We start from the raw sequence: 21,801 nt of genomic DNA on the forward strand, positions 1-21,801 counted from the left end.
CTTTTATGCAGCATAGTACTGAAGCTACCAGCAAATGCAGTAAGGTGGTATAAAGAAATGAGGAGGGATCCAAATTGGAAAGAAAGAAGTCTCTTAATTCACAATTGTCTCCCTTGAAAATCTTAAGAATACACCCCCAAAAATCTAGAATTAGTGAGTATAGCAAAGTCATATGACACACAATGTTATTTCTAGATATTAGCAACAATCAATTTAAAATTGAAACAAAACAATGCCATTTACAATAAAATAAAATGCACAGTATTTAGGAATATATTCTATAAAATATGTGTAAGACTTATAGAAAACTATAAAATGTAAAACATTGAAAAGATATAAAGACTAAATAAATGAACTGGTGGTAATAATAATAAAATAAATGAAGAGATTACCATGATCAAGAATCAGAAAATATTGTTTAACATACCCATTCTCTCCTGGCCAGCGTGGCTAGTGGTTGAGTGTCAACCTATGAACCAGGAGTTCGTGGTTCAATTCTGGTCAGGGCACAAGCCCAGGTTGCAGGCTCAATCCCTGATGCAGGAGGCAACCAATCATTGATTCTCATCTGTCTTGCTCTCTCTCTCTCCCTTCCTCTCTGAAATCAATAACAATATATTTTTTTAAAAAAGATATCCATTCTCCCCAAATCCATTTTCATCACAATCGCAATAAAATTTCCAGCAGGCTTCATTTTGTTGATTGATAATGACAATTTGACACCTAAAATTTTATGGAAATCCAAAGGATCTAGAATCCCCAAAGTAAAGTTAGAGGACTTACCCTACCCGATTAAAAAAAAATTACTACTAGTTACATTAATTAAGACTGTATGATACTGGCATAGGATTGGTTGTATAGATCATGGAACAGCGTTGAGTACAAAATAGATCCACATATATGGCCAGTTGATTTTTTATTTTTTTTGAGAATGAGGTTGAGATTTTATTCACCTTTAGAAAATATTTTATCTAGTTATACATAGAGAAAATACACATGGTTAGTTGATTTTTAACAAAGATAAGTCAATTCATTGAGGAAAAGGTAATCTTTTCAACAAATGGTGGCTGGCTGATGAGAATGCTCTCTGGGCATGTGGCTGAGCCAGGCTCCCCAGATGCGCCACAGCTGGAAGTGCCCGGAGCCTCACGGGGGAGGGGCACTTCGTCCAGCCTTGGATCGCATGGGTATTTAGATGATAAGCTGTCTGTGACGTCCATTTTCAGTATGGCAGCCCCCGGCCTGTTGTGGAAGCGTAGTGTGTCTCCATACAGCTCTGAAAGATGCCCTCTGGTGTGGGTTGAAAACAGGCCCAGAGTCATTGGCAATCAGGCACATGTATGTGCACATTCCTGTTTGCTTCGGTGCCGCCCAATACCTTTTCCTGACGCGCTCTGTTTTCTGGAAAATAATTGAAGATTTAATCTGCCTACACTATTGGTTTAATTGAAATTGTTAGCTAACAAGAGTCTAGATACAGAACTCGGGATAGATGCGGAGAGGCAGGAATCTTTTTCCAGAAGCACCCCGAGGCTTAACATAATATATCCAGTACTTCAAATCGCAAACGTCTTCTTCCAGAGAGCCTGGCAGGAGGAGAAGCCCAGATGGTCGGGCTGGCAGTGCTGGGCCGCGGTGTGCAGGGCGCCATCTTTAAAGCAAATGAAGATTTATTTCCTTGTCAAGCAGCGGAGGTGAAACATATTGTAGAAAAGCGTGTATGACAGGCCTCCTCCTCACACAGGTTCTTTTCTCTGAATTAGTCCCTCTCATGAGGATTAAATAGTGCATGACAAGTAATATTTTTAAAACTGCACTCAATTGTAGGCAAATGCTAGTCGAACAATATATACAAAATACGTCTTAAAATTAAAAAAATAAGTTATGAGCAGGAGAGATTTTCTATGCAGTAGAATATACTTTTTCTTTCATGTGCTAGATAAAAGTATTTGCAGCCCTGGCCAGTTTTGCTCAGTGGATAGAGCATCAGCCCGTGGACTGAAGGGTCCCGGGTTCAATTCCAGTCAAGGGCATGTACCTCAGGTGCCGCCTCCATCCCTCGCTCATGCAGGAGGCAACCAATCGATGTGTTTCTCTCTCTCTGTCTCTCCCCTTCCCTTCCACTCTCTCTGAAAGTCAATGGAAAAATATACCTTAGCATGAGGATTAACAACAACAACAAAATAAGTATTTGCTACATTATGTTAAATACTGAAATACAGAAGGAACTGCCTTTTAAGGGCCACTCCAGGATAAGTTTACAAGAGAAGAAATCACCTCTACAGGATAAGATTTCTTTTATCAAAATAAAACTTTATAAAAACAATAATCCTTGTTATGGTCCTTCCACCGATTCGTTCAACAAATACGGAGTGAGCATCACTGAGCATCTTACTATGGGAGATGCTGCGAGCAAACTAGACCCCACCTTCGCCTGCGCTAACTCGAAATATATTGTGGGCAGCCCAGATGGAAGAGCCAGCACCTCCAAGAGAGCCTGGAGCGTGCCAGTTGAGTGGGTTGGTAAATAGGGGCAGTGAAGGTCAAAGGAAGGAGAGGACATTGCGTATTGGAGTTATTTAAGGGAACAGTGGTTTGTGTGAGCCATGCACGCAGTCCCAAGGAAGGGGCCAGGCGTGTTCTATTGGGCAGAAATGTCAAGGAGATGTGAGGCAGTTACCTCGGTGATCAGGACATCGCTCTTGACCTTCAAGAGCAAGCGTCTCAGGGGAGGATGGCATTGGGAGCCAGACGGTGGTGAGTGATGGGCACCTGCCTCTGAGGAAGTGGAGGGTGGTCACTCACCGGAGACGTTTGATAGTGAAGTGGGGAAAGCACAGCAGAGACGATGAGCATCTGTTCTTCTCTCGGGAGAAATTGGTTATTTTGAAGGTAGGAGCTGGTGAGTTGAAGAGGAGAGGTTAACTATGTTTGAAAGGGAACAATCCTATATTTTTAATACCGCACTCAATTGTCAGCAAATGCTAGTTGAAAAAAATATATATACAAAATACCTCTTAAAATTAAAAAATATATAAATTATGGAGCATGAGAGATTTTCTAATCAATAGGATATACTTTATATAATAAAGAGCTAATATGCTAATTAGGCTGGACAGCGGAACGACCTTCCTGAACCACCAGTTGGCGGGGCCACGGGGCCTTGAGGTAGCCGTGGCTTTGAGGGTCGAGCCCCTTGCACGAATTTTGTGCATCAGGCCTCAAGTTAAATTATAAAGTCCCAGCGGGGATATTGTTAATAAAGGAAAGAACCACAGGAAAATTGATTGTATTTTCGATAGGGAAGTGAACTGGCATAAAATGTATTTCTTCATGTTATGTGAAAATGGGACATTAAGAAACTCAAATATCATTGATTAGTAACTCAAGTAAGTTGGGGAGGAGGAAGGATTGAAAGTGGTTCTATATTTAATTCTCGTTTTTTCACGAACATTAAGGTTTCATATCTCTGGTAGTGATTTAATGGGATTATTCCTTATTTTTGCAATGAGACACCAAGGATGGCCAGTGGAAGAGGTGTTTTCCTGGCCCTCAGCCCTCACCCCTGCTCATCTTCTCTGTCAGCCTGAACTCTCACTGCCAGTGCTTGTTCTGGACCACCGTTTTATTTTTAATTTTTAAAATATATTTTTATTGATTTCAGAGAGGAAGGGAGAAGGGAGAAAGAGACAGAAACATCAATGATGAGAGAGAATCATTGATCGGCTGCCTCCTGCACGCACCACACTGGGGATCAAGCCTACAACCCGGGCATGTGCCCTGACCAGGAATCGAATCATGATCTCCTAGTTCATAGGTCGATGCTCTACCACTGAGCCACGTCGGTCAGGCCTGACCACGTTTTACAGGATTGATTGTTGAACAGGGTTGGGAAGAAGAGACGCAGTTAACATCTGTGGTCCATGAACCGGACAATTCCCTGAGGCTTACTTTCCTCCCGTAGGGGAGTTTTCGGAGAGCCCTGTGCTTGAGGGAGTGCGGGTTTGGTCACAGAGTGACCTCAGCATGTGAGACCGTGGACAGCACAGTGAGAAACACCTGCATGCGTGTGTGAGTGAGCGCTAACCTCCGCATGCGGGTTCAGTGACAATCCCTCCTGGCTGTTCGAGATCCGCGTTAGTGCCCCTCCCTCCTTCAGAACGAGATGTGTCGTTTTTAAAAGCCTCGTTCCACCAACGACCTCACGTGTGTCACCCTTTGCTCCTCAGACACGGGCGTGTTCGCCGTGGTGAACAGCCGGTCCTTGTCTCTGCTGGGGAAGCTGACCATCAGCGCCGCCTTCAACGTTGTGTACATCTACACCTCTGAGCTCTACCCCACAGTCATCAGGTACGCCTCCCCCAGCACCAATCCCACACACAGCCTCCGTCCCACACACAGCCTCCGTCCCACACACAGCCTCTGTCCCCCACACACAGCCTCCGTCCCACACACAGCCTCCGTCCCACACACAGCCTCCGTCCCACACACAGCCTCCGTCCCACACACACAGCCTCCGTCCCACACACACAGCCTCCGTCCCACACACAGCCTCCGTCCCACACACAGCCTCCGTCCCACACACAGCCTCCGTCCCACACACACAGCCTCCGTCCCACACACACAGCCTCCGTCCCACACACAGCCTCCGTCCCACACACACAGCCTCCGTCCCACACACAGCCTCCGTCCCACACACAGCCTCCGTCCCCCACACACAGCCTCCGTCCCACACACACACGGCCTCCGTCCCACACACACGGCCTCCGTCCCACACACACGGCCTCCGTCCCACACACACGGCCTCCGTCCCACACACACGGCCTCCGTCCCACACACACGGCCTCCGTCCCACACACACGGCCTCCGTCCCACACACACGGCCTCCGTCCCACACACACGGCCTCCGTCCCACACACACGGCCTGCCTTGTGGCCTAGAGGCTTGCATCCCAGTGCGGCCAGCAGCAGGTCAGGAGGCAGGGGGAGCTCAGAAGCTGTGTGTGGGTGGCTCTCGGCTCCTTGGTGAGGGAATTGTAGCTTAACTTGAGCTGAATCCTCATGGAAGTCGTGAGACGAGGACTGTGCTCTGGACATGTCCGGTCGCTCACATAGTGCTCGGATGTCGTCTCATTTTCGTGACTTCATTTCTTAATAAAGTCACCTATCCCGTGTCAAGGTACGTGACAGGCAAGAGGACAAAGTCCCTGTTCTCACAGAGCCTACATTTTAACGCAAAATACACATATTTTAAAAATTAAATTTATTGGAGTAACATTGGTTAATAACATTATTAGATATACAAATTTTAAAGAGGACAACTCCATAGAGTAATAAGTAAATATTAGCTATACATAGTAGGTGGATTTAATGAGTAGGACATGCTTATGTTAAAAAGAACATATTCCACCCCAAGTTTCCCCACATAAAAGAGGCCTGAAAACAAAAACAAACAAATTTGAAGGGCCGGGGTGCATCTTAGTCCTCACAGAACCGCCTCTGTGAGCTGGGCCGGGTTCCCTCAGTCGGCACTTTCCAGGGGTGTGTGTGGGAGGCAACCGATGGATGTGTCTCTCTCACATCAATGTTTCTCTCCCTCTCTCTCCCCCCTCTTCCCTCCCCTCCATTCTCTCTCTCTAAAATAAATAAATAAATAAAAAAATCAATGGAAAAATACCCTCAGGTGAGGATGAAAACAGAAGTTACAAATTCAGTTCCTCATCCTTAGTCCCACTGGAGCGCCCGGAGCTGCGTCTGGTGGCGTCCACGCTGGGCGGTCAGCCGCAGACACCGGCAGCACCACAGGGCGCGTGGGCGGCACTGCTCTCCAGGACCCGCGTGTGTGCTGCAGGGTGTTATTCTAGGCCCACTGCCCCCCCCCACACACACACACCCCAGGGTCTTCACATTGTCCCCCTAGAACTCGCTGAATTTGTACCTTCCTTCTGCCTTTCAGGAACGTCGGGCTTGGCACCTGCTCCATGTTCTCCCGCGTCGGTGGGATCATTGCTCCCTTCGTCCCCTCTCTGGTTGGTTGGTTCCTCCTCGCCCTGTTTTTCCTGATCCTCTGCTTTGGCAATGCCTGTGCTTTAGAGTAGAACGAGGTCATGGACTGCTGCCATTTAAGATCAGTCCGACGCACCCGGGAACGTGTGTGCCTGTTAGAGGCAGGGTCTGCAGGGCCGATGGACTCCTAGGAAGCGGCGGGTGATGAACAGTTGTCCACAAACATCCACAAGCGCCGCCCCAAACCTGCCCCCCAGCCAGTCTAGGCAGGAAGTCCTAGGTCAGAAGCTGCAGAGAGGCCCGGTCTCCGCGGGCTCCGAGCCGAGCCGAGCCCTTCCTGGCGGGAAGGATTCGGGCTGTCATTTCAGTCTAACTCTAACCTTTTAGAGGCAGGGTCTGCAGTGCGGATGGACTCCTACCCAGGATGCTTTCATCTCCCCCCCGGCTCTGATTTTCCGCTCATCCGTGTTCACCGGACACTCAGCTAAAGCCAGCTTGTCCCTTCTTGTCCCCATTCACAAGCTAGTCCATTAGCGAATGCTTATGAGGCGTCTGCCGGGTGCGGGCTCCGTGCTCAGCTCCCTCCGTATGTCGCCTCCTGCGGTCACAGCGACACTGGCGGGCGGCGGGCGACCCTGAGTGAAGGGTGAGGGTGCAGCAGGAAGAGGTTACATGCCTCCCCCAGGCACACCACTTGGAAAAGAAACTCAGAAGAGAAATACGCCTAGCAGTGTGTCTGTTAATACTTTTTGCCATTTTCTAAATGTAACAGTCAGAGCGAAGAGTTAGACTGAAATGACAGCCCGAATCCTTCCCGCCAGGAAGGGCTCAGCCTCGGCTCGGAGCCTGCGGAGACCAGGCCTCTCTGCCGGGTCTGACCTAGGACTTCCCCGCCTAGACGCGAGGGGGACAGGTTTGGGGCGGCGCTTGGGGATGTTCTGTGGACAACTGTCCATCACCCGCTGCTTCCTAGTCCCGGACGTCTCTGAAATGCACCGTAGCTGTTCCTTGTTTTGCGTTTTGATGCACTTCCTTTTTTCTGAGTATCTCTCTCCGTGTCTCATGCTTAATTTGAGGTTATAAGACCCTTCTTTCGAAGGACTCCTATGAGTTCCCTTCTGTAAAGCGTGCCTGACAGGAGGGGTTTATGGTTAAAGAGACCCACCTTCGGCTGCTCCCCTGGAGCATGGAGACCCAGCTCTGGGTCTCTGTTGGCTCCCACCAAGCAGAGAAGAGGCGAGAGTGTGTGTTCACTTTGATTGAGCAATACGTCCATGTGCTGGACGTGTGTTTGCCCAGAGGTGGCCAGAGGTCAGAGATCCTGCTACTCCCCCATCCTGTCTCCTCTCCCTCTCCCCATCCCCCCTCTTCCTTTTCCATCATCTCTTCACTTTTGAAAAATCAGCAAAAGTGTAACTCGAGAGGCCGTCTTCACTAGCAGTGGTCCTGCCCAACCCCGAGGCCCGGATGCGGAGCAGCCCCTGGGCAGGAATTCATGACTCGGGCAGCACCCGCAAGGGCTGTTTTACCTGCGTTGTTATCTTTGAGCCTGTGTGCTGGTAAGGAAGCTCCGTAACAGGGGCTCCCATCACCCCCTGGCCCTCTCCTGTTCTGCGCAGGCAGTTTCCAGCCACGTGCACGCGTAGGGTGCTCTCGGCTTCTCTTTCTTCTCAGGATGTCTGTACCTTTCCAGTGGTTCTCAACCTTCCTAAGGCCGCGACCCTTTAATACAGCTCCTCATGTTGTGGTGACCCCCAACCATAAAATTATTTTTGTTGCTACTTCATAACTGTAATTTTGCTAGTTATGAATCGTAATGTAAATATCTGTGTTTTCCGATGGTCTTAGGTCGCGACCCACAGGTTGAGAATCGCTGCTGTAGAGCCTAAGACCATCGGAAAACACAGATATTTACATTACGATTCATTAACAGTAGCAAAATTACAGTTATGAAGTAGCAACGAAAATAATTTTATGGTTGGGGGTCACCACAACATGAGGAACTGTATTAAAGGGTCGTGGCATTAGGAAGGTTGAGAACCACTGCTTAAGCCCTCAGTTATGGTGCAAAGTGAATCTGTGAGCAGGTAGGGATGGTTTGGCTGATTCCAGGGTTGAGAACGTTCAAGTTCACCAGCAGCTAATATCGGGGGCGTCTCCTAAGTGAAGAGTATGTGGAGGTCACTGTGCTGTAAGCTGCCCCCGCTGGAACGGAAGCTGAGCCCCAGGTTCCCTGCGAACTCTGGCCGTGGGGGCTGGCCTGCCCCGCCCACAGTGGGTGCCCCAGGCAGAGCACAGCCTGCTTGGACCCCCAGTGCTGTTACTCTCTCACTCCCCTCTGCGCCTGAGGGAGCAGCAGCCCAGGGCCCTTCTCTGGGGGAGAGACTTGTTTGTAGTTATTCCCGTGGGGAGGCGTGGGCGGGGCAGGAAGCGGGGCAGGTCATCTCCAGGGAAACTAATGCTGACTTTTTGTTTGTTTCCATTCCACTCCCTGCCCCACAGAAATATGTGCAGTGGTCTTTACCTTTCATTGTCTTTGGAGCCACGGGCCTGACCTCGGGCCTGCTGAGTCTATTATTGCCAGAAACCCTTAACGCCCCGTTGCTAGAGACCGTTTCCGACCTCCAGGTGTACTCCTACCGGAGGCTGGGGGAGGAAGCTCTGTCTTTGCAGACCTTGGACGTCCCACAGGTATGGCCGTGTCATAAGCATTCAGAACCACCACTTAGATGATGATAGTTTTTTTAACATATATTTTTATTGATTTCAGAGAGGAAGGGATAGGGATAGAGAGTCAGAAATATCAATGATGAGAGAGAATCTTAGATCGGCTGCCTCCTGCACGCCCCCTTCTGGGGATCAAGCCCACAACCTGGGCCTGTGCCCTGACCAGGAATCCAACCGTGACCTCCTGGTTCATAGGTTGACACTCAACCACCGAGCCACACGGGCTGGGCCGATGCTGGTAATTTTTCTTTTGGCGGGGGAGGGGGAAGTGTGTCTGGTTAGATGAAACAGATCTGAGCAAAACTGCTGGAAACCAAGTGGGGTGTAATAGCAGCTGCTTTTCAGAGAAATAAAGATGATCGATGGTTCATTAGCTTTCTTAGGACACCTTGGGGCTAATTCTTAGGAGGACACAGAAAGACATGTGTCAGTCAGACACTCGATAGTAATTTTCATTTGGAAATATGACATCCTTTCACGCCGCTCTCCTCTCCTGTTGCAGTCCGTGGACAAGGGGAGCGCTCCGGGGAGTGAGAGTGAAGAGGAAGAATTCTACGATGCGGACGAAGGGACTCACATGATCAAGTGAGAGGCCCCAGGTTCCTCCTCCGGAGCAGGAGGTCATCTTTTGTGCCTCCGGCGAAGGCAGGTTCTGCCGGGAACTGAAGAGAGCTGGGCTCGGACACAGGTCGAAGGTGCTCAGCTTCGGGACTGACTGACTGCAGGCACAGAGCGAGCTGGAGAAGAGATTTCATGAGCGAGGCCATCCTTGCATTGAGGAAATAGACGTCACTGTGTCCAAAATCCGGGTTTAGCCCAGAATCGCGACCTCTGGCCAGACGCTCCAATTCCCAGCCAGAGAGGCAAACCCGCTTGTTTCTAGAAGTCCGATCGGGTTGCTGTTCCTTCATCAGGACCTAAAGGCAGATGTGTGAAAAGTTTTTCTCACCGTCTTAGTAACAGAAGATAAACACCCTTAAGATTTCATTGGTTAGGTCCTTACGATTCATCCTTATACCCTATCTGACCTCTCCCCTTACCGGTTGCTCCGCGCCAGGAATCTGTGAGGCGCGCTGGTCTGCGCAGTGGAAAGCCCAGCATCTGTGTGGCCCGAGGCCCCCTCCCGACATCTGCGTCCTCGGCTTGGTTTGCAGCCTCCTGGTGGGCTTGAGCTCCGCGTGTCTTTAGTCCCACAGATGATCCTCCAGGAAAAGCCAGCTGTACCAACGCCACGTTCTCGGCCAGAGGTGCGCCTGCGACTCCCTGTGAGCCCCCTCAACACTCCGATGGTGGCATTTCTTCCGTTCCCACGGTGTGCTCCTCTAGGAAAATCCCATCTCAGATTTTTGGTGCCAGCAGTGGCTTCAGAATCGCGCTCAGCACGTGACGGGGATTTATCGGGGGAGGGCACTTACCAAAAATGACATGTTGAGCACTTGGATGTTGGAGGTGAGAGGGGAAGGCGCCATCTTTAATAAGGAAGAAGAGAAAGTGACCTTGCACAGATTTTAAATTTGCTTTGTTTCCAGTGTCATGCCTGCAGTGAGGGACGGGGCAACGTTGAAGAACTTGAGCCCTTCTAGTCCGAGGTCCGCCCCGCCCCGCGTGGTCAAGTGGAAGGCACAGTCATTTCATAGGAAAACTTGGTGTTTCACTAACTTTCAAGAAAATCAGAATCATACTGTGAGGTTCCTAAAATCATGCACTGAAAGATCTGTGTCCCCATGAAACTTGAATGTGACCTCAAATCGGAGTATTCTCCTGGGGTCAGTGGGCGTGGGCAGCAGTGCTTTGAGTCACTTTCCCACCCAGGAAAAGCTGTGTTTTCAGATTTGCCATTTCTACTCATCTCTTCGAGAGAAAGAAGCTGCATTGGAAGTAAAGAGGTGATGTCACCACGGCCGCTGCTGGAAACTCGGAGGCATCACCCCATCGGCTCCTGGACTCGCCTGTTCTTCAGCGCCGACCTCTTGGTTCGCACGGTATCAGTCTGTCCTCTGTATTCGCTGAAGTGTTTTCATGTTCCTTATGCCCCTCAGGATGCACTGCGCTCTTCCTAAGTAGGGCCACCTCAACCACGTTTGTATCTCTCTGCTACGCCCAGAACATGGGCCTGGGTGCCGTAAGGACTAGGAAGAGTCACTGTTTCGCCTTCAGGGAAGTGATGGAACTCCCCCCAGTGTTGTAAAGCCCGGGCAGATGCGACCCAAACCCCCAGACCTGGGAGTCCTGCTCGTGTTTCTCTGGAAACAAAGGCCCTGCCCACCACCTGAGAGGAAGAACGTGCAAGGACACTTAGGCGCTCTTCTCCGATGGTCGGGCATTCAAAATAAAATAATAAACTAAGTCACTTGTGGTTTGCGGTTGTTTGGAGCTCTTTCTTTGCATTGTAAGAGTAACACATCTCATTATAGAGAAGTTGGAAACCAGAATTTAAAGAATGTCTTACTCATAGACTCAGTAGCCCGTGACAGCCAGTGTTGACTTGGTTCTATTTGAAGACCAGTTAGGACTCTGTCTCTGGGTTGGCACTGAGGTTCCCTCTGCCCCTGGCTAAACAGATGAGCAGTCCATCAGTTCTGTCCCCGGGGGTCCTCTTTCCCAGCTCTGGGAGCAAGCAGAAGGAGTTTGAATTCCCATATATTACAATCTCTGAAGCTATAGTATTGGTACAGCAATAGACAGGTAATCAGTAGGACATAATAGAGGCTCCAGAACAAGACCAAGCTATAAAACAGTTGGTTGTTGTTGAGAGAGACACATTGATTGGTTGCTTCCAGCATGCACCCCAACAGGGCCAGGGATCAAACCTGCAACCCAGGTACATTTCCTTGACTGGGAGTCAAACCCATGCCCCTTCACGGCAAGGGCCGATGTTCTAACACTGGCCAGGGCTAAAACAATTTTTTTTTTTTAAGATGGTATGACAAATCAGTTATTGACTTGGTAACAATTGGATTTCTATATCAAAGAATATAAAATTAGGTTCTCGCCATAACAAAAATAAATGCCAAATGAGTTGAAGGTCTAAATGAAAAGAATGCAAAACTTTAAAACTATTTTAAAGTGATATCGGAGAATAACAGACCTTGGGGGATAGATGGATTTCTCAGGCGAGAAGTAAAAAAATCAGCCCCAGCTGGTTTGGTTCCGTGGAAAGAGCATTGACTCGTGGACTGAAGAGTCCCGGGTTCGATTCCGGTCAAGGGCATGTACCTTGCTTCGAGGCTGCATCCCCGGCCCTGTTCGGGGCATGTGGAAAGCCAATCAATGTATCTCGCTCACATCGATGTTTTTCTCTCTCTGTCTCTCTCTCCCTTCCACTCTCTCTAAAAATCAATGGAAAAACATCCTCAGGTGAGGATTAATAAATAAATATATCTATATTTTTAAAAAAAAATAAAAAAATCACAAATTTTTAAAAAGAAAAGATTGATAGATTGACTACATCTAACTTTAAATTCTCCTTCTATATGACTAACCACACCTCAAAGTTAACAGAAAAGCAATAGATTTGGGAAAAATATTTGCAACTTCTCTAAGAGACAAGGATTAATATCCAGAATATATTAAAAATTAGTGAAACCAGAAAGAAAAGCTCACAAAAAAATACTGCTAGGCAATTCCTCAGCCTCCCTGGAGAATCAGAGAAATGCAAGTTGAAACATAAAAATATTTAAAAGCCGTAAGATTGGGGGGAGTCATAAAATCAAAATGTGAAGATACAGAGACAAGAATGTACTTATATCCTGATGGAAGCATAAATGTATTCAACAAAGTATCAATAGCAGTCAGTTGAAAGTGTGCATATTCTATGATATAGAAATTCTGCTTCTATGTCTATATTGTGAATCCATTTTCAGATATTTTGACTGTAACCCACCATAAGAAAAATGTTTTACACTATGACACGTACAGTATGCAAACCTACATACATATCCGTGTGTGTGTGTGTGTGTGTGTGTGTGTGTGTATGTCTACAAAATTTTGTAAAATAATACTTAGCCTGTATTCTGTATTGTCTTTTCTATGCTATTTTACTTTAAAATGAAAAGAATTCTGGTGAAAACACACAAGTGATTTCACAATTCACAAGCAGATCAGAACATGCAGGTATTTTCCTTGTTACTTACCTAGTGCACATGTGCAAGGAGGTGTGTACAGAGATGTCCACTGTAGTTCTAGTAGGAAATGACATTAAATACCTTCCCTAAGCAAATGTATAGATACTACTTTATATTCATAGAATGGAATGAGTAACAGGAGTTCTGTGTGTTGAGGTGGATGGATCCCAACAACACTGACCCAAATGCGGCAAGTTTTTGCTAGGTTAAAGTCATTTCAAGGTTAAATTATTTAGTGAATGACTGAAGTCCTTGCTCATTAAAGAGATTCAAGTGCTTTTTATGTCATACTTTACAATTAAGACTATTGATACTGTCTTGTAAAAATATAGAAGTCTCACTATTATCCCCACCCCAAAGAAGAGTTATTCCTCTTCCCTGTGGGTCTGGATTTCATTTGAACAAGAGTTCTGCATTGTGGAAACATTTAAGAAAACTTTTCAGCTGAGACCCTAGAGCTCTGTAGGCTAAAGCTTAGGAGAGATTACTTATCTATTGAAAAATGTCTAAGGGCAGACGAAGCCAAACAATTCTTGCAGTCACTTCAGTCTAGGCCCTGCAGAACAATTGATTTCAAATAGAATAGATTCCAATGGAATCGCTTCGCTTCAAAATATAACTTCAAGAAATTGAATGAAGTGATTGTGTAAGATGGCAAAAAAATGAACACCCAACTTGGAGGGAAGTTTAATAAATGAATGCCAATATGTGGACGGAGCTTGCAGAAACCACAATAGAGGCAGTATGCAGAAGGAAGCCCATTGCTGTAGTCCACAGAGGTCGGCCTGCTGGGCACAGCACAGGGTCAGGAGTGCATCCGGGAGGTAAACAGGAAACATTCAGCACTGAGAGGCACTTGAAAGTAGGTGAACATCAGTCACGTCGGGGGTTGGTTGGTTTTTAGCCAAATTCAGTTAATTTAGAAAAGACTTAATATTAGAACATCGGTTGATGTTATACATTAGGATAACAGACTTTTAAATTTAATTTTTAAATTTAATTTATTGGGGTGACATTGGGGTTTTGAAATCATTGAAGCTAAGCTATTCTTGCTGGTGATAATAAAACAGGTTCATTGGCTTCCTAGAGCCATTTTAATTATTATGAATGCATTTCACCACAGGTAGGAATTCGCTCTCCTATTTGCTGTTGCAGGTGGCACGCATCCATTTAATCGTGTAGCAGGATCAAGCTGTGCATGTCTGAATGTAAAAGAAGCGGGTGCAGAACACATGGCCCGCTGCCCACAGCTGGAGTGTGATCTGACAAGCAGCTTTCCTTCTCCACGCTAGTCCTTTCCTTTTTTACTTTTCTGAAAATTTTATTAAACATGTTAGGGTAACATTGGTTAATAAGATTAGATAGATTTCAAGGGCATACTCCTATTATACATCATCTGTATATCGTATTGTGTGTTCATCACCCAAAATCAAGTCTCCTTCTGTCACCATATGTTTGACCCCCTTTTCCTCCCTCCACCTCCCTTTCCCTCTGGTCACTACCATACTGTTGTCTGTGTCTATGAGCTTTTTTGTTTGTCTTGTTTGTTCGTTTGTTGCTTTCTGTTTTATATCCCACCTACGAGTAAAATCATTTCGCTCTCAACTTTTTCCATCGGACTTATTTTGCTTAGCATGATATTCTCTAGGTCAGTGGTACTGAAGAAATACTAACAACATCTCACTGATGATCCTTTTTTGAGGAAACAGATTGGCTGTCATCAGCAAATATGTTAACGTCTCACACCTATGAGCTTGATAGTACAAAACGAAAAACAATGACCTGCAATGAAGTATGTCTATCATATGCTTGCTTCTAGTGCAACATAGTTAGATTGGAAAACTTAATTCTAAAATTTATAGGGAAGAAAAGCAGAGAACAGTTCGTTTTGAGTAATACTCTTCCCATTTCTTATTGTAATTAATTTTTCCATTATAGTTTCCTCTGATCGGATACTATAACCGAGGGAGAAGAGGAGGATGAAGATCATTCACTTTTACAGGAAGAAGGGCAGCAGAAAACTGAGGTTAGGAAGCCACAATCACACTGACTTTTCCATAAAGACTCCCACGGACCTTCTTAATTTACATCGTAATCGAGGGTTGTATTAGTTTCCTACTGATGCTGTAACAAATGACCACTGACCTAGAGAATATCATGCTAAGCAAAATAAGTCCGATGGAAAAAGTTGAGAGCGATATGATTTTATCGCACAAACGTATTCTGTTCTAGTCCCGGAGGTCAGACGACAAATGACTCTTACGGGGGTAAAATGATCATGTCAGCAGAACTGGTTTCTGCTGGATTCTCCAGGGGGAAATCCATTCCTTGTCTCTTGCAGCTCCTAGAGGCTACAGCATTTCCTGGTCCTGGCCTCAGCCTTCCAGTCTCTGCTTCTGTGGTCGCTTAGCCTTCTACTCACTCTGGTCTCCTGCCTCCCCCTATAAGGAAGGGCCCACCGAGATAACTCAGACCTATCTCTCCATTTGAAGATCCGTATCTTTTGCCATAAAAGGTAACATTCAAGGGTTATGGGGAGTAGAATGGAGATCTCTTTGGGGACCATTTAGCCTATCCCAGGTGTCTTTTAAAAAATTAAATTTATTGGGGTGACATTGGTTAAAAAGGTCATATAGGCTTAGGTGTGGATTTCTGTGTTACAAGATCTGTGTACCGCACTGTGTGCCCACCACCCAAAGTCAAATCTTCCTCCAGCACCAGATATTGGGCCCCTTCCACCCCCTTCCCTCTGGCACCGCCACCCTGCTGTTTGATAGCACAGGTGTCTCATGTGCATCAGCAAGAGATCCTAACTAGATGGAACCTGCTGGAGTCTTCAGTGCATAATTATAAGTTTTATAATATAACCTCGTCATTGTCAGGAGAAGCCAGACCCAGACCATGGGTAACAGCCTCAAGTCTACATCTATTATTGATCTTATTGATTCCCACTTACTGTGGGAAAGGATGAATTTTAACCCTACTTTGCCTTCATTTCTGAGTTTTATTTTTGCTGTATCTTCACAATTTCCAGCAGTTTTTTTTTAAATGAAAATCAGTGCTGTTATTACCTCTACCTTTGCTGTGTGCTCTAAAGCATCCTCAAGTTTCCATTATAGTACTTACTGTGATTTAATACATCATGATGTCTCCCCTGGTAGGTCATAAACTCTGTGAAAACTGGGTACATGTCTTCCTTCACTCCTACAGTAAGGACCTAGTGTGTCATAGGCATTCAAATGTTTTTGAAGGAACGCATAAATCTTTCACCATTTTCCCATCTGAGCGCTATTGCTACCTCACATTGAAAAGCAAACAAAGACTGTATCGTATTCATCTTAGTAACTCTAAGAGCTAGCACAATATCTAGAACACTGTAGGCATTTATTAACTTTTTAAATGAATGCATGCCCAGGTGCAAGGCAGTCAAGATTGACTTAACTGGTCTATCAGGTAATGTACTCAAAAGGGACACTCCCCCAAAATCCATTTGAGAGGGAGGCCTATGGATTACTTAGCTCCAGGAGAGCGCCTTATAGATAACTAGAACCCTTCATTCCAACGTAACCTTCTTATTCCTTAATCTCACCATTTTGTGCAAAGTTAGAGTTAAGATTAGAATACATTTAAGAGAGAAAGGATCCCTTTTAGCAAGGTCTCAGGTTTCTACCTTAAAAATGGAAGTAAGCAAAGAAGGATTGATTATTAAATAAATTGTCCATGCACTTTTAGACATGACTAAAGTACCATTCATCCTACTGGTTGTAGAATAAATGAATTTGATGGTTTTTTAACGGAGACCTCTCCCTGCCCCCACTGAGAGGCAGTCTACCCTATGAAGGTATTCTTGAGAGGAAATTTTGGCACAACCATCAATGTTATAACATTCAGTTCTCTTAAAATAATTCATCAGGGAAACAACACGGAAAGAGTTTGGAAATGCTGTCAATTGGACTCCAGGCACTTGAGGGATCAGCACGTTAAGAAAAAAAACACACAAACATCAGCCCTAGCTGGTTTGACTCAATGGATAGAGCGTCGGCTTGCAGACTGAAGGGTCCTGGGTTTGATTCCAGTCAAGGGCATGTACCTCAGTTGCAGGCTCAATCCCTGCCCCTGGTTGGGACGTGTGTGGAGACAACCTATCAATGTGTCTTTCTTATGTTTCTCTCTGTCTCGCCCCCTCCTTTCTACTCTCTAAATATTAATGAAAAAATATTCTCGGGTGAGGATTAACAAAAGGAAAAAAAATCATTAGGTATTGGATCAATGTCTCGATTTTTCTGTTTGCTAGGTAGCTGAAAAACCGACTCTCCTATGTTGACTAAAATGTAGGTCGCCTTTGATTTATCAGAGAAATGCTTTGTCGGAGGAATGACTGAAAGTAATGCCTTTGGGGAAAGTTGGCCAGTTATGGTAGTTGAATTTATTTCTCTCTCCTGACACATCTCAGAAGAAGCCCTTTATTACTGAGTAGTTCCCAAACATCTTCAAGCAGAAACGTGACAAAGCAGCATAGTTCTCTCAGTGAAAGAATTTATGATCTTCCCAACCCGGTCCATCAGGGGAGGGGATCAGGCTGGGAAAGGGTCCAGCTGACTGGAGAACAGTGACTGTGTAACAGGTGAAGACCTGGGGCAGTAGCAGAGAATTTAGGGGGGTGGGGGCGGGGATTATTTGTCAAAGAGCAAAGTCCATGTTGTTTTTCTCTTGTGCAACTAAGTATTTGAGTTAAGGGATAGAATCATTAGCAAGTTGAGCTGACAAAGGTGTCATAAAGTGACATCCCAGGAGAAATGGAGTGGCCACCTAGACTTTGTCCAGCTGTCAGTTTCCTTTCAAACATTTCAAACCGCCCCATGTAGCTTCAAGTTTATTGTAGGAAGACGTTCACAAAACATCAAAAGATTTCCTTAAGTCGTTTCTCATAGTCAAGAGATTGTTTCAGGGGAGGAAAGGTCACATTTATTTATTCATCAAATATTTTGAATACCTGCTATTGCTGCGTCCTATTTGAGGTGCTGGGTTAAAGGAGAGAACGTGTACTGAGCATTGTTCTAAACAGTTTATACTCCTTGGCACATCCAATCCTCAGAAGAAAACTGAAATGTTTACTGTTGATTCCATTTTATGGATGAGAAACTGAGGCCCTAATTAAGTAACTTTCCCAAGTCAAAGCCTCGATTGTCTGACTTCAGATGTCACTTCTTAAGTCACTGTGCTATACTGCTATGATTCTTGAAAGATTCTTGCCTTTCAGCCAGGCCTGCTTTTTCTATGGGTTGTTTTGATGATAATGATATTGATGGCGATGGTAACTGCCTTGCATTCATTGAGTGCCATGCACCGTGTTGCCATGTTAAATACATTCATTCTATGGTTATGTCATACAGTCCTCACAAGTCTATTAGATTAACAATCTCTACTCTGTTGATGAAAACAGTGAAGCTCACGGGCATTGAATAACTTTCTCAAGGTCCCAGCTAGTAAGTGGCAATGCGAGGTCTAGATCCCATTTTGTCCTGTGCCACGACCCGTGCACCTCATTCTCCCTCTGACCTGCCTCCTGGGAAGGAGAGTTAATTCAGGAGAAGAGGGGACACTTCTCATTCAAAGACCGTTAGAAATGGTCCCAACTTCTCCCTGGCTTTCAGGACAAGGACAGGAAGTTGAGAGGAGGGGACACTGCTGGAACCCTGGTGAAGCCAAACTCAGATGTTTGGATGAGGTGCCCCCTGGGGCAGACCGTTGTAAGGATTGTAAAGTAACGATCCTCTGTTTTACAACCACTGAGGCTTTTTTCTTCATAATTAAATCCATCGAAATTTAATTTTTGTCAGTAACTAACATGGGTGGAGAAGTTTGTCAAAACTCCTCATTTTGGGGCCAAATCCAGTTATACAATCTCATAGAGAAGATGAGAAAAAAATCTCTGGGGTGCCGTTAGGCTCCCTTTCGTTCTTTCCTCCTCCTCCTCCTCCTCCTCCTCCTCCTCCTCCTCCTCCCTTCTCCTCTCTCTCTTCTCCTTCTTCTTCTTCTTTTTAGTATGTTTTTATTCATTTTAGAGAAAGAGGAAGGGGAGAGGAATAGAGAGAAACATTGATGAGAAACTTCATCAATCACCTACCTCCTGCACATCCCCTGCTGGGGGTTGAGCTGGCAACCTGGGCATGTGCCCTGACTGGGAATTGAACCCACGACCTCTTGGTTCCTGGGTTGATGCTCAACCACTGAGCCACACCGGCCAGGCAGATTAGCTGCATTTTTTTAAGCCCAGAGCAACTGCCACCATGTCTCACGCGTGCGTGCATGTGTGCACTTGCGCGCGCGCGAGCACACACACACACACACACACACACCTCTCATTAAACTTCTTTATTTGATGCTTAATAACTTTTAGCTCTGGAGTAGTTTAGAAGACATTTTAAATATCCTCTGAAGTCTTCACAATATCTCATGAATATAGTTTTAGAATCAGGGAGACTTATTTCTCATTCTCATTTTTCTCTTTAACATGAAATGTTAACCGCATTTTTATTATAAGTCTAAGTCTGTTGTGTTGATTTCCAAGTAAGATATATGTAAAAGTCCAGCTGCCATGTGGGGCAGCTTCAATAAGTCGTACCAATTAGGAACTACCAAAGATTTTAGAACATGGATTTAATTCACCCATTAAAAAATTTTTTTAAAGTGAATTCTCATGGTGCCATGTTTTTCCAAAACTGAAATTGATATGACATGTTTCAAGGAAACATATTTGCACCTGATCCACTTCATTTGCTAACTAATGAAGAAGTAACTGTAGAAATATGACTTTTATGAGACCACTTTCCTCCTCTTTATTGTCCTTGAAGATTTGCCATTTCCCATAGAAAAATGCCTGAAACCTGACTTCCCCTTTCCCCTCCCACTTTTCTGAAGTCCTGGGGTGAGGGAGGGGGCAGGAGCCTCTGGTGGGAGGAGTGGCCGGATTATACAAAAGCTCTTCCTCTAACCCTGGGCAGCAGTTTTCTCTCCTTGGAACCAGAGTGGGGTGCTAAGTGTGGGACCGAGGGACTTGGGGAGGGTGTGTGTTTCCACGTAGAGCTCTACCGGGAAGTGGGGAGAGGGAGCTAGGGGCACTGTCTGCACCGCTCTCTGGGCCTTGGGGAGAGAAGGTGGTTCCTGAGGCTTCTTTCTGGCCTCAGTTGTGCTCAGAAAGAGGGACCCGACCAGTGTCTTCTGCGTTTCAGTCATGGAATCCAAGGGAGCCTTAGGTGAATGAGCAGGAAGCAAACTCAGTTACACGGCACATACACCACCCTGATGCTGGTGGACAGCTCATTGCTCTGCGGGCACAAACGTATTAGCAGACTCACTGATCTGTAGCTGGTCACCTGGGTTTTGTCCTTGGCCCTTTGCCCTTCCTACTTGCTCCCTGAGCAATCCGACAACCTCTACTCTGACTGTGGAGTGGTATTATTTGTATGTTATCTCTTTTTTCTGATTATGAAAATAGAAGTATGTTAATTGTAAAAAAAAAAAAAAAGTCAGACAATTAAAAAAAGCTAACATGGAAAATAAAAATTAGATGTAATCCCACCACCCAGGGAAAACCGTTCCTAAACTTTTCTTCGTGTATGGGTAATGTTTTAAGTCTTCCATCATATGGATGTATCATTAGCCAGTGTCCAATTGTTAACTATTTACTTTAGGTCCAATTCTTCCTATTGTAAAGGAGGCATATAGATGGAGTTGGCATACCTCACGTTTCCTTTTGATACATTTTAAGATTTTAAAAAAATTTTGATGAACATTGCCCTATTACTGCCTCATAAGCACCATTACCTTTTTCTGACTTTTGCCAGAGTATCAAATTGGTGTGTGTCCGGGGTTAGGGCTTAATCTGCATGTTTCTGTTGTAACTATAGATATAAGAGTTTTTACGCTTATTAACTCTGTGTATTCCTGTTTTTGTGGACTGATTGCCTACTTGGGTTCTCTACTAATTCTATATTATGAAATCACGTTTTCTAATTTTGAAGTTTTGAATTTTTATTTAGTTAAAGTTTGCAGGACCTTCGGCATATGTTCCTCATACACACAAGTGGAGGTAACCGTTCCTCTTCCTTTTCTCCTGGTTCCCTTTATGATTTGTTTTTATATTAACTCCTTAATTTACTTGGAATTCAGTGTTTGGCAGGAGCTGGGACCTGGCTTTCTTGTTTTCTGAACAGCTGAGCACTTCCTTTCCTCCATTTGCCCAGTCGTTCACCTTGGCCCACTGACTAAGGTTCTGTTTTGAATTCATTTTCAATTCTTGTTGTATTTCTCATGCTCCTTCAACTCAGTGCAGCCTGATCCCTCTTTGTCTGTTTCGTTAGAGAGTGTCGTCATTGGCCTTTTATTGAATCAATCCATGTTTTCTCGAATTTTATCCACACCATGCAGACAGAAACTACCTGTCTTCTTTGTGATAGTAAATCCGTTGATAAATATCCCCATGCCCCATGTCCTGGAGGATTTTTTTCCTCCAGGTTTTTAGGTTATGTAATATTTTCATGATTCCATGTTAGTAATTCACGGGATCTGTAACCAAAAGGACAAATCCAATTCTGACGTTTGCCAGCACATTTGAGGGGTTCTAATTGGATCCCCTAAAATGAGAATTTTACTCCCTGGATTTGAACTTTGGGAGATGGTTGGTAAAAGTTCACCTAACTGATTTAACATTCCAGGACCCGAAAGGCAGGGGACAGGGATGGGGCTGCCGGCCGCTCCAGCAGGGAACTTGGTCTCGTCCGGGCAGCACCTCAACAAAGTCTGCTTTGCTGAGTTTAATTGTCTGTTCGATTTGGTATAGAGTTTCCTCAAAAAAATAAAAAATGGAACTCCCATTTGACCCAGAAATTCCACTTCTAGGAACATATCCCCAGAAATCCGAAACACCAATCAGAAAAAGGATG

The 21,801-nt window shown here is 45.4% G+C and overlaps 2 protein-coding genes across 3 annotated transcripts in view; both read left to right on the forward strand.

Moving 5' to 3' along the window:
• The window catches only part of SLC22A15 (solute carrier family 22 member 15), a 41,223-nt gene extending 30,135 nt beyond the window's left edge, over positions 1-11,088 (forward strand). For both annotated transcript variants that reach the window (XM_054711681.1, XM_054711682.1), the window contains 4 exons: positions 4,230-4,350; positions 5,956-6,028; positions 8,508-8,696; positions 9,235-11,088. In XM_054711681.1, the coding sequence (XP_054567656.1) occupies positions 4,230-4,350; positions 5,956-6,028; positions 8,508-8,696; positions 9,235-9,321 (470 nt within the window). In that variant the 3' untranslated portion in view covers positions 9,322-11,088. The remainder of the gene's footprint in view (positions 1-4,229; positions 4,351-5,955; positions 6,029-8,507; positions 8,697-9,234) is intronic.
• A 4,123-nt stretch (positions 11,089-15,211) lies between these two features.
• MAB21L3 (mab-21 like 3) overlaps positions 15,212-21,801 on the forward strand; it is a 29,186-nt gene continuing 22,596 nt past the window's right edge. The window contains exon 1 of the mRNA XM_008147217.3: positions 15,212-15,371. The gene's annotated coding sequence lies outside the window, so the exon portion shown is untranslated. The remainder of the gene's footprint in view (positions 15,372-21,801) is intronic.

This window comes from Eptesicus fuscus, chromosome 22 (assembly GCF_027574615.1).
Source record: "Eptesicus fuscus isolate TK198812 chromosome 22, DD_ASM_mEF_20220401, whole genome shotgun sequence".
Classification (NCBI taxonomy): domain Eukaryota; kingdom Metazoa; phylum Chordata; class Mammalia; order Chiroptera; family Vespertilionidae; genus Eptesicus; species Eptesicus fuscus.